General features: G+C 40.1%; 1 protein-coding gene across 3 annotated transcripts in view; it reads left to right on the plus strand.

The window, feature by feature from the left end:
- CEP89 (centrosomal protein 89) overlaps positions 1-16,776 on the plus strand; it is a 57,764-nt gene extending 40,988 nt beyond the window's left edge. For all 3 annotated transcript variants that reach the window (XM_074314430.1, XM_074314431.1, XM_074314432.1), the window contains 5 exons: positions 635-802; positions 1,436-1,577; positions 4,385-4,474; positions 11,289-11,458; positions 16,423-16,776. In XM_074314430.1, the coding sequence (XP_074170531.1) occupies positions 635-802; positions 1,436-1,577; positions 4,385-4,474; positions 11,289-11,458; positions 16,423-16,657 (805 nt within the window). In that variant the 3' untranslated portion in view covers positions 16,658-16,776. The remainder of the gene's footprint in view (positions 1-634; positions 803-1,435; positions 1,578-4,384; positions 4,475-11,288; positions 11,459-16,422) is intronic.
- The last annotated feature ends 231 nt before the right edge of the window (positions 16,777-17,007 follow it).

Here is a 17,007-nt window from a genome sequence, read left to right on the forward strand (position 1 = left end):
CCAAGAAGTAAACCCCACTTTATATGCAGAGAGATCCCCATCTCTTAGAATGTTGGGCAGCCTCTGTGTGTGGCCCCACCTGTTCAGTCCTGGTTAATACATGAAAATTGACCAAGACAACCAATGAAGAAATAGCTCTTTTCTTGAGCATCCTTTTGCCAGAATTATGTATTGAAATTGTAATGCCCTCCTTGTTCTTTGGTTTCTTTTATCATAAAAACATGCAATTACTTTAGTTTGATACAAAATTTATTTTAGCATTAGAATTTTCAGGAGAGCAATTATTACTATGTGAAAAAATTGAGCTGTCTTAAATTCTTTCTGAAAGGAATAGGGTATAAATAAGCACACACACACATACACCCATTAGCAAAAATTGTGGGCAAGAAAAAGGGAGGGGGTTAGATCATTACCATCAAAGAAGTGTGTACCCAACCGTGCCCTCTCTCCTGTCCTCTAGGAGCCACATCCCAGGTCCTCCAGGGGCTGAGATGGGGAGATGTTTATTCAGAGTGCTTCCAAATGACCCACCCAGGGGCCAGAGGGCTGGGCTGTGTATCACTAGCCTAGCGATGGCTGCCTCAGTTTAACCTCAGCATATTGCATACAAGCCTATGATGTTTTTGTCCATCAGCCAGTTGCAGAAGGAAGAAGAGAAAGAAAGTGCTGAGATGGAAGAGTTGACGGAAAAGCTGGCGGTCCTGCAAGTGCAGAGAAAGAGCCTGTTGTTAGAAAAGAACGATCTGACAGCCAGAAACAAAGCGCTGGAAGCTGAACTCGGAAAGGCACAGAAAATAAATAGGTTTTTATATAGTGTTTTTCTTTCTTTTTACCCTCAGCCTTTCTGCAGCTATATATATTTTTTTCTTAACCTGTTTTTTCAATAGTTAAAGAAAAGCAATTGAAGAATATTCTTTTCCTGATATTGGCTATAAAAAAGAAAATAATTGACATTATTGGATATCAAAATATAAGTATAGTAAAAGCTTTTCTGTTGACCAGCATTAACCAACTGTTCTCATGTCTATAGCTCACATAGGGTTGGTAGTCGTAATATATGACCCGAAGACTCTGAAAGCTCTAGAAATACTTTCCTAACCATTTCCCCAAAGTCTACTATGATATTACTGAATTTCTTTTTCAAAAGAGTCTTTTAGAACATGAACCAAAAAAATTAATAGAATAATATATAATTAGCCTATTAATTGAGTTAAGCATTTTGTGGTTCCTATTGACTTGACTTTAAGTCAGTAATTATGCTTGGCTTGAAATTAAGTTGTTACCTTTCCTCACTTTGAAACTTACAGATTTAGGTTGCTGAAGAATAACATTTAAATGCTAACATACTTGCTGTTTTTATAATACAGATACTCACTCTGCCCTAGCCATTCAGGCTAATAAGTTTTTTATTCCACCATTTGGGGGAATTTTATAGGCGATCTCAAAAGAAAATTGATGTCCTCAAAAAAGAAATGGAAAGAGCCATGGAAGATGAAATATCTACTCACCAGTACCTGGCATATCTTGTTGACTTGGCAGAGAATGTAACCCAGGAACGTGACCATTTTATATGTTTGGTAGGTTTCCTCAATTACTTCAGATACACTGTAAATTAATATGCAAACATAATTTTAAGAGTTATTTTTTTTTTAAACAAAATTATTAATAAAAAGCTTCACCTTTTAAAATTTCAACATCAAATTTTCAGATTCTCCAAAATTTTATCTTTCACCCATGGGGAAAAAACATTTTGAAAGGCAAATAACCCAAACTTTTAAATAATGGCAAATGATATATTAGAAGGTAAACTAATGAAATTAGTCCATTTAACTAAGCAGGAACAGTAGTCATCCGGTGTGTTTATTATACACATAGTTGCACCTTTATATTCTCTGTGTAAAGCTGACAGAATAGTCCCTGTTTGAGGATAAAACATAAGAATCACAGACAGGTTAGATAGAGTTCTTTCTGAGGACATAGTTTAAAGGGCACAGTGATATTCATCCCACATTGTCTTTAATAGCACCAGTCCCAAGGAAGGGAACTGAGTAACTTATTGGTGGTCCTAGATGATGCCGCACGACCCAGGCAGCACGAGTGATGCCATGGGGATGATTCTTGGCATCTCCACATGGATTTTTCAAAGATGTCTACAACAGGTTGTACGGTGAAAGAAGATAGATGCTGTGCCAAGTTATAGGCATTGAAAAAAAGTCTGGTAGGATTTACTACAAAACATAACAGATATTACAAGTGGTGGACTTTCAGGAGATTTTTCAAAATTGTTTTACTTATCTGCATTTTATGATTCTTCTACATTAAACACACATTGCTTATGTACATTTAAACATGTTTATGTAAGCACTGTTGCAAATCGGTGGTAGTGTAGGATTAGAAGAAACAGTTTAATGGATGTCATTATAAGAGAGACCTGCAGGGTTCTGAGAGAGTCAAATTGGCAAACTTGGAAGTAACTCGGCCCTTCTCCAAGGTGAATGAAGTGTGGAGAGTCTGTCAGGATGTGTCACAGACTTATTCGCACTTGTTGGAAAGATACTAAGTTCCTCCATAGTAAAATGGACATAGGTTTTAACCATCATTTATATAAGAGGAAATATAAATAGTACACAGCTCTTGGGAGAAAATGTCAATCTTGTGATTTAAAAAATGCTAATTGAGCCAGTCTTGAGCTATACCATTCTGTACTTATATTTATGTTACCAAAAAATTTTTTTTATATTATTTGCTGGTGGAGTGTGGTAAGTCTGGTTATACATTACCAGTGATTTCTAGGTCCTTCCCTGAGTCTTTTAAAAGCCCTTTGACTGACATGGCATGGTAGGAGCCTTAAAAGCATGCAGACTTCCGGACCCAGTAGTCTCTTTCCTGAGAAGTCCCTTTCCCAACCCAAGTGCTGGACTCTCGGGCATTTTCTAAAAGCAGTGCTGAGCACCTGTTTCCCCTTCTGCTTTGCCTCCCGGGCTTACCCACTGGGATATCAAGAGGGCAAAGAGAAAGCTTGTTGGAAAACACAAAGTGCCAAACGAACCTGTGCATCTAGCAAATATGCATGGGGACCCGGCTTCCATGTGTCTGTGCCACTGTGAAGGCAAAGCCATCTTATTTGCAGGGCAGGACGCACAGTTTCCCCTAAAATGCAGGGCCACGTGGGCCAGAGAGCAGCTCAGGCTTCCATCATGAAGCTGAGATCCTTCCTGACCCTCAGATGGTCCCCCTTAGGCCCGCCCCTCATATGTGTGGGACCAGAATGGAAATATAAGTGGAAGCCAAATACCGTGTGTTCAAACACTTAAACGTTTCAAACTAAGACTGTCGATGAAATGTGTTTTCTCCTCCTGCCTTGACCTTTGTTCATATGGCCTGAAAGCCAGGCCTGAGTTTAGAATCCTCAGACTCCCTCAGGTGTTGGGGGACCTGCTCTCATCCCACCCTCGCTCCACCCACCATGAGGGATGTCTGTGTACACATAGGTACTGCTGTCCCCTTGGCCCTACAGGGTCCTTGCCCTTGGGAGCCCCAATGCCAGCCCCTCTGGGTGGGGTTCAGGACTGGTACTGGCTGCCTCTGCCCTGTCCTGGGATTGTGGGCTAGACACCCCTACCTTACCCTGTCCTGGTCTCCCAGGCCTTGTGAGAGCCCCTTGTGTCTTAATTTATTGATAACTGGCATCTTAATTTCTAATCTTGCCTTTAGGATGTATTTTCCATGTGGCCTGTGGCAAATTATTTAACTCTTTTTATCTTATTTTTCCTTTCTGGAAATCAGATTGCCACTACGAGCTTACTTTAGAAGGAATGCTCACTTTCACTTTTTTTTAAATTTTACCATTTGAAATAGCTAATTTATAGAGCATAGTTGTTCATGTCCCATGTAGATATTAATGTACCTCATTCAGCTTCAAATGACATCCATCTTGGAGATACTGCCTATGACGTTTGGAGAATGGCATTGTGCATTCATAGTGTTATCCTTAATTTTGTAATTATTCAAATAAGTCAAGTTAAAGTTTATTTGCATCTTGGTAGTATTCCTTGCATATGATTGAAGGAATGGTATATTCCATAAGAATAGAGAAGCCACTAGAAGCCCTTAACCCTCTCACATTCCCCTGTGCCCTGCAGGGGCTCCCAGCATGCTGTTGGAGCTCTTGCCCCTCTTTGGCTGTTGGCCCAAGTTCTGGCCACAGCCCTCACAGAGGGAGTGGGAATCGAGGTCGGGGTGCCAAAGGGGGTCGGGCCTGGACAAGTCGCAGAATAGAGACTACTTGTGAGTAGTAATATTCTTTGCAGAAGAACTTTCTGTTCTTTTAATTTTTTCTGTAAAACTGAGAGCTCATTACTTTTCTTTTCACCTTTCTCCTTAGGCGCAATGTTTAGGAAGTGAGAAGCACGGAATAATCGACAAAATCGTAGAAGGCAACATTCGCTTGGGAAGGTTAAAGGAAAAAGTCAAGGTAAGTGGTCACTTAGCCTTAGAGATTCCATTCAAATGGGAACGACTTTCAAATGGGAACCGTGTGCAGATTTCTGTGTTTAAGAAAGTGATGCATTTTGCATGTATATAGTGCTAATCATACATAGAGTCAAGCAGTGTGGGTTTCACTGGCAGAGATAGCCCCTCTTCAGAAATAGCATCTTTCATTAAATAAATTTCAGTTCATGTGCACAATAAGATACCACGCAGGTGTTAAAAAAAAAAAAGATACAGAAAAATCTCCAGGCTATGTCCTTAAGTTAATGTCCAGGCTTTATGATCAAGCCTAGTTCAGTAATTGATTCAGTTAGAGAGCAGGGTTGACCTGTTCCTCTCTTGCTTAATCCCGATTGCACCCTCCAGTTTCTTTGCCCAGGAAAGCCATTCTCACTGTACCAACTCTCCTCCCCTTGGCCACCTCCCTCCCCCGACCTCCTTTCTCCTCCCCATCATCTGCGTCATCTGCACTCATCATCTCCTGCCCTGCATTCTGACTGCTGGTCTCTCAGCTTGCATCCTCAGCCTCACCAGCCAAACTGGCTGCTCCTGGACAGGGCAGGGGCAGGAGAGGACCAGTAGGGTTGAGGCCTGGATGGAGGGCAGTAAGCCTGTGGGTTTTGAAGGGGAAGGGACTCTGAGGGCGTGTAGCTCCAAGCATGGGGAACAAGATCTCGGACCTTTGGGCTCTAGTGCATGTGTGTAGGACAGTGGTAAGTGGAGAAATAGATTGATGACAGTGGTATGTTGGAAAATCAACAAACCAGGAAAAGCAAATCGAAACATTGACTGGCCGTGTGTAAATACTCATAGTAGTGGGTGAATGGTATAGAAATAGGTATGTAGATACAGATTTAGATATTGATGTGTGTGTGTGCGTGTGTGTGTATGTGTGTATGTATATATATGTATATGTATTGTGTGTATATGTATATATGTAAATGTATGTTGTGAGTTTATTTTATTTTAGGAAACATAAGGTTTAGTCCTGAATTATTTACTTTTAAAAAGTTAAATGACATTTGACTTAAAATTGCTCAGACCCAAAGGTGTGCCCTGTTGCAAAGAATAGATTTTATTTTTCCTTTGTTTCATAAATATTGCTTAAGTAACAAAAACATAAAGTTTTTGGGGGCGGCTGGTTTGCTCAGTGGTTAGAGCACAGCGCTCATAACACCCAGGTCGCCGGTTTGATTCCCACATGGGCCAGTGAGCTGCTCCCTCCACAACTAGATTGAAAACAACGACTAACTTGGAGCTGATGGGTCCTGGAAAAACACCTGTGTCATCTTACCAATGAAACATACCTTCACTATTTAGTTTCTGGTCATCCATTTGTCCACACTCCTGATTCTCATTACTTTGCTTTATTGTTTCTCCTGAAGACAAGATCACCTTCTAGCAGACTATGTAATTTATTTATTATTATGTTTATTGGTTATGTTCCTAAAGTAGTAGAAAGCACCCAATAAGTGTTTGTTTTAGATTAATTGACCATATATGCAAGGGTTTATGTCTGATCTCTCTATTTGGTTCCATTGATTTTTGTGTCTGTTTCTGTGCCAGTACTATACTGTATTGATTATTATAGCTTTGTAGTGTAGATTGATAACCAGTATCATGATACCTCCAACTTTCTTCTTTCTCAGGGTTGCTGTGGCTATTCAGGTCTTTTGTGATTCCACTTAAATTTTAGGATTATTTGTTCTAGTTCTAAAAAGAATGCCATTGGTCTTTTGATAGGGATTACGTTGAATCTGTAGATGGCTCTGGGTAGTATGGTCATTTTAATGACATTAATCCTTCCAATCCATGAGTACGGTGTATCCTTCCATTTATTTGTGTCCTCTTCAATTTCTTTCTTCAGTGTCTTATAGTTTTCAGAATACAGGTCTTTTACTTCCTTGGTTAAATTTATTCCTAGATATTCTTTTTGATGCGTTTGTTAATGGGATTATTTTCTTAATTTCTCCTGATCATTCATTATTAGCCTATGGAAATGTGGCAGCTTTCTGTGTTTTAATTTTGTATCCTGCTACTTTACAGAATTTATTTATTAATTCTGTTATTTTTGGTGGATTTTTTAGGGTTTTCTGTATAGTATCACGTCATGTGGAAATAGTGACAGTTTTTCTTTTCCCTTTCCAATTTGGATGCTTTTTATTTCTTTTTCTTGTCTGATTGCTGTGGCTAGGACTTCCAATACTATATTGAATAATAGTGATGAGAGTGGGCGTCTTCGTCTTGTTCTTGATCTTAGAGGAAAAGCTTTCAGTTTTTCAACATTGAGTTAGCTGTGGGCTTGTCATATATAACCATATCAGTTTGAGTTTAAGTTCCCTCTATACCAACTTTGTTGAGAGTTTTTATCATAAATGGATGTTGAACTTTGTTAAATGCTTTTTCTGCATCTATTGAGATAATCATGTGATTTTTATCCTTGGTTTTTTTGATATGATAGATCACATTGTTTTGTGGATGTTGAACCACCCTGTATTCCTGGTATAAATCCCACTTGAGCATGGTTGAATTTGGTTTGCTAGTATTTTGTTGAGAATTTTTGCATCTACGTGTATGTTCATCAGGGATATTGGTCTGTATTTCTCTTTTTTGGTAGTGTCTTTGTCTGGTTTTGGTATCAGGGTAATGCTGGCCTTATAGAATAAGTTCGGAAGGAGTCCTTCCTCTTCAACTTTTTGGAATAGTCTGAGAAGGATAGATACTAATTCTGTTTTAAATGTTTGGTAAAATTCACCTGTGAAGCCATCTGGTACTGGGCTTTTGTATGTTGGGAATTTTGATTACTGCTTCAATTTCAGTGTAGTGATCAGTCTGTTCAGATTCTCTGTTTATTCCTTATTTAGTCTTGGAAGGTTGTATGTTTTTAGATTTTATCTATTTCTTCTAGATTGTCCAACTTGTTGGCATATAATTGTTCATAGTATTATTTAATGATCCTTTGTATTTCTGTGGTGTTGGTTATAATCTCCCCTTTCATTTCTGATTTTATTTATTTGGTTTTTCTTTTTTTTCTTGATGAGTCTTGCTAAAGGTTTGTCAATTTTATTTATCCTTTCGAAGAACCAGCTCTTAGTTTCATCAATCTTTTCTGTTTTTTTCAGTCTATGTTTTGTTTATTTCTACTCTGATCTTTATTATTCCCTTCCTTCTACTTACTTTGGGTTTTGCTTGTTCTTCTTTTTCTAGTTCCTTTAGGTGTAAAGTTAGATTGTTTATTTGGGACTTTTCTGGCTTTTTTGAATAGGCCTGTATGGCTATGAACTTTCCTCTTAGAACTGTTTTTGCTGAATCCCATACATTTTGTAAAGTTGTGTTTTTAGTTTCATTTATCCAAAGGTAGTTTTTTATTTTCTGCTTGACTTCCTCTTTGATCCACTAGTTGTTTAGTGCCTATTGTTTAATCTCCACATATATATATATTTTTTCCTGTTTTCTCTCTATAGTTGATTTCAAGTTTTAGGCCATTGTGGTCAGAAAATATGCTTGTTATAATTTCAATCTTTTGGAATTTATCAAAGCTTGTTTTTTATGGCGTACTATGTAATCTGTCCTGGTAAATGTTCCATGTACACTTGAGAAAATTGTATAATCTGCAGTTTTTTGATGAAGTGCTCCATAAATGTCTACTAAATTAATCTGACCTGATGTGGCATTTAAGGTCATTAAATCCTTACTAATTTTCTGTGTGTATGATCTATCCACTGAGGTAAGAGGAGTATTATATTACTGTTAATTTCTGCCTTTATGTCCATTAATATTTGCTTCATATCTTTGTGTGTGCCTATGTTGGGTACATATTTACAATTGTTATATCCTTTTCTTGGATTGACCCCTTTCTCATTATGTAATGTCTTTCTTTGTCTCTTTTTACATTCTTTGTTTTAAAGTCTGTTTTGTCTGATAGGAGTATTACTACACTGGCTTTCTTTTTTTTCTATTTGCATGGAATGCCTTTTTCCATCCCTTCACTTTTAGTCTATTGTGTGTCTTTTCAAACTAAAGTGAGTCTCTTGTAGGCAGCATATAGATGGGTCTTGCTTTTTTATCCATTCTGCCACCCTATGTCTTTTGATTGGAGCATTTAGTCCATTACATTTAAAGTAATTATTGATAGGTATGTGCTTATCGCTATTTTGTTTGTTTTGTTTTTGTTCCTTCTTCTCTTGATCTCTTTCCTTTTGATTTGCTCATTTTCATTTCTGTTTTGATTGGGTTCCTTTCTCTTTATTTTTTGTATTTTTTGTGTGTTTTTAGGTTTGTGGTTACCATGAGGTTCATATATATCCATCTATCTATATCTATAGCAGTCTATTTTAAGCTGTTAGGCATTAAACTTCAAATGTATTCTAAAAGCATTACATTTTTTACTCCCCCCACCACTGTTTATGTTTTGGACATTGTGTTTTATATCTTTTTGTTTTGTGTATCACCTATTTATTATAGTTTTAGTAAATTTTGCTACTTTTGTCTTTTGACCTTCATATTAGCTTTTGTAAGTGGTTGATTCACTGTGTTTATTATATATTTGCCTTTACCAGTGAGATTTTCTTTCCAGTATTTTCTTATTTCTGGTTATATAGCCTTTTCTTCTCTGCATAAAAAAGACCCTTTAACGTTTCTTGTAAAGCTGGTTTAGTGGTAGTGAACTCCTTTAGTTTTTGCTTGTCTGGGAAACTCTTTCAATTCTGAATGATAACCTTGCCAGATACAGTATTCTAGGTCATAAGTTCCTTTTAGCACTGTAAACATTTTCCTGCCACTCCCTTCTGTCCTGTAAAGTTCCTCTGAGAAATCAGCTGATAACGGTGTGGGGTTTTCCTTGTATGTGACTTGTTTACTTCTTGCTGTCTTGCTTTTTTTTTACTTTTGCCATTTTAATTAGAATATGTCTTGATGTGGGTCTCTTTCGGTTCATCTTGTTTGGAACGCCCTGTGCTTCCTGGACCTGAGTGTCTGTTTCCTTCCCCAGATTAGGAAAGTTTTCAGCCATTATTTATTCAAACATATTTTCTTCCCCTTTCTCTTGCTCTTCTCCTTCTGGAATCCCTATAATGCCGACATTGGATCACTTAATGTTGTCCCGGGGGTCCCTTACACTATCCTCGTTTTTAAAATTCTTTTTTCATTTTGCTGTCCTGTTTGGGTGATTTCCACTGTTCTGTCTTCCAGGTTGCTAATCTATTCTTATGTATTAACTAAACTGCTTTCAATTCCTTCTAATTTATTCTTCGTTTCATTTACCGTATTCTTTATCTCTGATTGGTTCTTTATTACATTTTCTAACTTTTTGTTGAAGTGCTCTCTGAGTTCCGCTGTTCTACTCTCAAGTTTGGTGAGCATCCTTATAACCATTTCTTTGAATTCTTTATCAGGCAAATGAGTTATCTTCATTTCATTAGAGTTCTTCTCTGGGTTTTTTTCTTATTCATTTGGGGCATGTTCTTCTGTTTTCCCATGTTGTTAGACTTTCTGTATTTGTTCCTATGAGTTAGGTGAAATAGCTATCTCTCCCAATCTCTGTGCCAGATGTTTTCGGTAGGCCAGTTGTAGTTGGGCAGGCACATGCAGTATCTGGTATGCTGCCTGGTCAGAAGGAGTGAGTTCTAGGCAGGGCAGCTGTGTGTGTGTGTATGCTTCCTTGCCCTTCAGCTTGCCTGGTGTGGCCTGGGCTGCCCGACGTGTGCTCAGAGTACCCTGTTGCTTTAATCGTCTGTTGCCTCAACTGGCTCTGGGCGGGGCTGCTCTGAGTGCACATGTGGCAGTGCCCCACTGTTTCTGCACTTTCTCTGTAAGGGATAGCGCTGCATGTGGGTACCACAGCATTTTGCCAGTTCTGCAGTCTCACTGGGTGGGGGCACCCCGCGTGCACACTTAGCCCACTAGGTACATGCAGCAGCACCATCACCACCACCCTCACCCTGCTGCACTGCTAGATCAGTCTCCTCATTTGTGCACGCTATGGCGTTCTTGTGTGCCTGCTGGACCTACTTCCAGGAGGCGTGGCTGGGGACGTGCCACAGTGGCCCTGCAGTTCCGCCAGAGAACCTGGAGAGAGCTTCCGCCCACTATTCAAGTGCAGGGGAAACATACACAATGGCGCTCACCAGTTCCTCCAGTCCTGAATAGTTCTCTCAGCTCTCAGGGAGCTCTCCCAGTTCCCTGAACTTCTCTATTCAGTCTTCCTTGGTGGTTGTGGAGAAGATGTTCAATTGCCTCTCAGTTGTCTCTCAGGAGGAATTGCTCTAAATCCAATGTGTTCTTCTGAGGGGTCGAGTTCCTGTGGTTCTCTATAGTTTCTCCTACGCCACCATCTCGGATCTGCCTCCAGAATGTTGTAGTTTCTAAAGAGAAATAAATCTTATGAACTATAAGTCAGAATCTATGTGACAACAGTTTTAGAAAGCCTCAGAGGGAAATTCATAACCATAAATACAATACAATAAAAATGTAAGTAGGAAAATAAGAGAATTAGTCTTTTATCTCAGTCATCTCTTTACCCATAGAATATGACAAATCTTACGAGGTCCTCCTGTTTAATCTAATTTATAGCATTTAAAAAAACTAGGCATCATACAAATTAGAAATTTGGTTTTATTATACTTGAAATTCTTTTATTATGTTACATGACTTTTATAATCCAGACTTGCCCTCCCAGATCAGACCTATCCGGGGATAGCTCTGACAGCCCAAGGGGGTGGGGAGGGAATGCATCCAGGAGGCCGTCGACCTGGGCAATAAGCAGCGTCCCCTCACTCATAGAGTCCCTTCTCCGCTAGGAGTACAAGAAGCAGTCAGCACTGAAGCTGGGTGACATCAGTCACCGTCTGACAGAGCAGCAGGAGGACTTTGCTAACAAGACAGCTCAGTACCAGCAAGAGATGAGGCATCTCCATCGGATGCTGCAGGACAAGCAGGGGATCCTGGACGAGGCCCTGAAGCAGAAAAGGTAGGGCTGCCCCAGCCCCCTATCATGTTTGGGTTTTGAATTTTTGGTAGAATTTTCCAATAAAACCCTCTGGTTCTGTTTTGTTTACTTAATTGTTTATTTCTGTTTTTGCATTTTAGTTTTATCTGAATTTAATATTGGTCATGATTTTTATTTGCTCCTCATTTTGTTTTCTTTTGAAAATTTCCCCCAGCAATTGGCATGTAGCATTGTGTAAGTCTAAGGTGTACAATGTGATGATTTGATACACGTATGTATTGTGAAATGATTACCACAGTAGTTAACACATCCTTCACCTTACATAATCTCCATGTTGTTGTTGTTACGGTGAGAACACTGAAGATCTGTTATGTTAGCAACTTTCTAATGCACAACATAGTATTGTTAACTATAGTCACCATACTGTGCATTACATCCCAGCTCTTCATTTTCTTTAATTCCTCCTTGAAAATGTTCTGTTGTTTGACTATTGGACTTCCTAAATCAATTCAGTTCCCTAATTGTCATCCCCTTTTTTCTTCTCTTTTCCATTTTCTTGTGAGATTTTATTAATTTTTGATTAAATGTTTTTTTTTTTCATTTCCAAGAACTTTAAAATCTCTGATCATTCCCTTTTTGGAAGATCATAATCAGCAGATTATATCAGTTACAGCTCTACCCTTTAAACATATGATAGAGGAAGTATTGCCAGTGTATTAAAAACACTGGGGAATATCATATGCTTGTGAAGTTGAACTTGGTGGTCCCTCACATTGTTTTGGTTTCATGCTGAGTCCTCCCTTTCAGAATGGCTGTGTTGTCTTTGACAAACTGGAATATACACTGACGTATACAGAAGAATCATAATGACTCTCCAATGTGATTTTCTTCAAGTTATAGTAGCATCCATGTATTTGATGCCACGCAGAATGTGGTTATCTGTTTGTTTTCCATCACCCAAATGCTTCTTAATACGCGGCAAAATGAAGTCTTGTCTAACATGGTTTCTGTAGTCACAGAAATTCTTACCACCAGGAATAGTCACTTTATAAAAAGTTGGGCCGATACCAAATTTCTTGACAGATGGGAGGTTTAGAATTGCATTAATAGAATGGAACTTTATTTTTCACTTTCTCCCCATTCCATTTTTTTGCCCTTTCATGGTTTAACAGTTATACATTTCTATTTCTGTCCCTTTAGAGGTTACCCTTAAAATTTCACCATGAATATTTAACGTTAAAAAATAGCAATTTAATCAGCATCTCTACATTTCTCTCCCCAAATGCAAGACCTATGCTTTTTTAAAACAATAAATTTTATTGGGTAATATTGGGGGACAATGCGTCTCTCCAGGGCCCTTCAGCTCCAAGTCGTTGTCCTTCAGTCTAGTCGTGGAGGGCGCAGCTCAGCTCCAAGTCCAGTCACTATTTTCAATTTTTAGTTGCAGGGGGCGCAGCCCACCATCCCATGTGGGAATTGAACAGGCAACCTTGTTTATGAGAGCTCACGCTCTAACCAACTGAGCCATCTGGCCGCCCCTCCAGCAGCTTGTTGTCTTCAATCTAGTTGTGGAGGGCACAGCTCACTGGCCCATGTGGGAATCGAACCAGCAACCCTGTTGTTCAGGGCCCGCACTCTAACCAACCAAGCCATCCGGCCACCTGCAAGGTCTATGCTTTAATCTAATTATTTCCCTCTCAGTTTACGTGCTACTGTTGTCTAGTGTCATTAGATATAGGTAATAAACAAAGGTCTATTTTATGTCATTATTTTTAGCTTCCCCCAATTAAATGTTATTAGTTTTATATAGTTGCTTATTTTGATTTACCCACAGTTTACCAATTTATTTCCTTACTAATTGTTAAAAGCAAGACAACAAGCCCCAAATGTAGTTGTTTATGCTAAGCCCCACATCACCAAACCAAGACTTAATTTACAGTTTCAGCTCTTCCAGAAATGGAACTTTAAACCAGTCCATCAGGAATCACCTGGTCAGCACCAGTTAGGCCACCTGCCTGATAGGTCCCTGCCGCCCCCTAAAGAAAAGTAACATTGCAATAATCAACCTACTTTTTTGCCTCATATAACTTCCTTCCTGCTTCTTTCTGCCTATAAAAGCTTTTTACTTTATACGGCTCCTTTTAAAGTAAAAAAAAAGTTTTTTACTTTATACGATTAGGCCTGGCGATGCCTAATCATGGGGAGCAATGTAAATTCAAACTGCATTTTTTGAAGTTCTTGTTCAAACAGTTATGACCTATCTAGGTCGCTTTCTTTTCTTTTCTTTTCTTTTCTTTTCTTTTCTTTTCTTTTCTTTTCTTTTCTTTTCTTCTAGATGAGGTGCTACTAGATTCAAATTGAACTTTGCTAAAAAAAATTAAAATTTTCATATTTCTCAGTTTATCTTTTAACATATTCTTTCTTATATCTCAAACTTTATTTCTCAGATTAGTTTCCTTCTTCCTAAAATACATTCTTTAATCGAACCGGCAACGCTGTTGGTCAGAGCTCACACTCTAACCAACTAAGCCATCCGGCCGCCCCTCTTTCGACGTTTCTTTAGTGAGAGTCTGTTGGGAGTAACTTTCTCTAGTTTTGTGTAGCTGAAAACATTGGCATTTTGTCCTCATCTCATTCTTGTAAGATGATTTTTGCTGAGTGCAGAACTCTACCTTGACAGGCCTTTTCTCTCAGCATATTCCATTGTCTTCTCTGTTTCATTGTTGCTTTTAAGATGTCTTGTCATTTAAAAAAAATAAATGATCCATCTTTTCTCTTCTATCTTTTAAGATCTCTTCTGTCTCTTGTATTCTACAGTTTCACTGTTATGTGTTTTAACTATGAATTTCTTTTTACTTACCTACTTTGTATAAGTTATATGTGTGATTTTGTGTCTTTCGTTAGTCTAGAAAATTCTCAGCCATCTCATAAAATAGGTCATTTCCTATTGTTCTTTCTAAATTTTCTTCCAGAATTCATTAAATGTATGTTAGACCTCCTTATTGAATACTCCCATGTGCCGTACTCTTTTTTTTTTTTTTTTTTAAACTTCTCTCTTTGGCTCTGTTCAATGTACTACTGTTTAGCCCATCTATTGGGTTTTTTGACTGACTGTCTCAAAATTGGCTTTTCACTCTTGGTTCACTCTATTCAGGGCCTGGCGATGCCTAATCATGGGGAACAATGTAAATTCAAACTGTATTTTTTGAAGTTCTCATGGAACAGTTATGACCTATCTAGCTCGCTTTCTCCCTTCCTTCCTGCCTTCCTGCCTTCCTGCCTTCCTGCCTTCCTGCCTTCCTTTCTCTCTCTCTGTCTCTCTCTCTCTGTCTCTCTCTTTTTCTTTCTCTCTCTTTCTCTTTTTCTTTCTTTCTCTCTCTCTCCCTCCGTTCCCTCCTTCCCTACTTCCTTCCCTCCCTCCCTCTCTCTGTCTTTTTTTTTTCCCCAAATGCATTTGAGAACAGTAGACTCTTAGCCTCTCAGAGCAGGTTTGAAGATCTGCAGGTTGTCCACCCAACCATCCTTTCTGTGAGGGTCCTTCATGCTTCATGTGCTTCCACGTTCCTGCCTAATTCAGGAATACATAGCTCAGCGTGTATCCAGGAAGAGGAGGAGAAACGTGGACATGAGAGAGTATAGGGTTTTCTTTCACACCCAGTTTACATGGGCCCAAGACCTATTCTCCATTCTACAAAAATCGGGCTTTCTATTATGGGCTTTTGTCCTCAAAGCAATGCCAACATTTTGTTTACCTACCTCTCTGATTTCAGTTTAGTCTTCATTTTTTCCTGCCCTAGTCTTTGTTTTGAGTTTAGCCATTCATTTATCATGATTGCTGTACTTTATTAAACACCCAGGTGTTTTTGTGCTAAAAAGGGTCTGGGGATTTTTTTAGGCAAAGTTTAATTAAATAGTGCCTAACACTCAGTGGGCATCCAGGGCCTTGGAAGGAACCAACATTTCACAAGAAAAGTGAATCCTGGACGTGTGGGCATGTCACTGGTCTCCCTGAGTCTCATTGTTCTCCTCTTTAAACAACAGTGCTGAGTCCACCTGGTAACCCAGTTTCTAACGTTTCCCTAACCACCTGGGAGTGTCTCTGAAGGAGCTGGCCTCCCCAACCCTGCCATCCTGTACGAGGCATCTCCTCCCGGGTGAGGCTTGCTGTTCTCTTCCCTATACTTCTCCATGGGGCTTATCACCCTGTGAGGTGGGGATTGGCACCCTGGTCTGTTCCCCTCGTGGACCATGGCCCTGTGAGGACATGGGTATGTTTGTCTGCCCTGTTTCCTCAGCACCGCACATTATGCCCGTCACAGAGTCCTGATTCAGAAAAATCTGCTGTTCTGCCCTTGCCTTTTCTCAAGCCTTGGTTCCCTCTGGGCACTCGTCCTCCTGGCACATGGTCTAGGCCAGGAGGCTGTGTCCTTATTCATGAGCCCCACCACCCCACGGTCTCCTCCTCAGCCCGTTACTCACTCTCTATGTCTGGGCCCATCAGTGACTCTATGGATGGATGCCCGTGAATGGTGCCTGAGTGTCAGCCAGGTCACAGTGGGGACAAGCAGAGGGGACAGAGGAGAGGCCTGCAGGCCCATGCCATGTGGGTGCCCACAGCCAGGCCACTGTGTATAGGTCGACCACTGCAGTTATTGTAGTTTATTTTTATGCGTGTTAATTCTGTAGTGAAACAAAGGGTATGTGCATTGATGCCAAAAGAAAAGAAAAGGCAAAACTTGGGGAGGAAAGGTAAGAAGTTGTCTTTAGCCTGTGTCCTAGTATTCTTTTCTACTTCCAGGAGACCTTGGCGCTTCATTCAACACTGGGCCTCTTTGCTTCAGAACCTAAGCCCCATGGGCTCTGTTCTCTGATGCGAAGCATTCTTCCACTTGAGTTCTTGCTACTTTAGGATTCAGAAGGGCTCTATGAATAGCTTTTAGTGGTGCTACTTACAACTCTTCCTTTGTTGTGTTGATTTCTCTCAGAGCCATGGAAGATGAGCTTGAAGTCGTTTGGCAATCTACCTCCAAGGAAAACCAAAGAATCCGAGCGCTTCTGCAAGCTACCCGCGAGCGGACAGGCCTGTGGGACACCAGAACTTTGGAAGATCTTGGCCTCGACGGCAGCTCTCAGATAGCTGTGATGGATGGCTACGTCTTCAGCTACTGTGACCTGAACACCCCCCCACCACCGGCCAGTCTTCGGGAGCCCCCGGGCTAGGGCCCCTCTGTCTGGAAAGGTCTGCCTTAACCAGGACAGGAAAGGGCGAAATCCCACCTAACACTGCAGTGTGTTTTCTCCTCCGGGCAAGGAAGAAATAAACTATCTCAGAAATTTAATTCATTTTTTACATTTTGCTTTATTTTAACAATGTGCTACTAAACTATAGCCGCCAGTGTGTGTCTTCTGGCCACATGGCCGCTGAGGCGGGCTGCGTGAGACCCCTTGCTCAGGTCAACAGGTGACCGAAGGAGCTGGCCCATCTCTGGGCTCCTAGAAAGCCCCAGAGGGCACAGCCAGGCGGGACGGAGCGCTCATCCTGTGTGTTAGAGAAGTTTGGCTGGATGACC

Source organism: Rhinolophus sinicus, linkage group LG11 (genome assembly GCF_036562045.2).
Source record: "Rhinolophus sinicus isolate RSC01 linkage group LG11, ASM3656204v1, whole genome shotgun sequence".
In the NCBI taxonomy this organism is placed as follows: domain Eukaryota; kingdom Metazoa; phylum Chordata; class Mammalia; order Chiroptera; family Rhinolophidae; genus Rhinolophus; species Rhinolophus sinicus.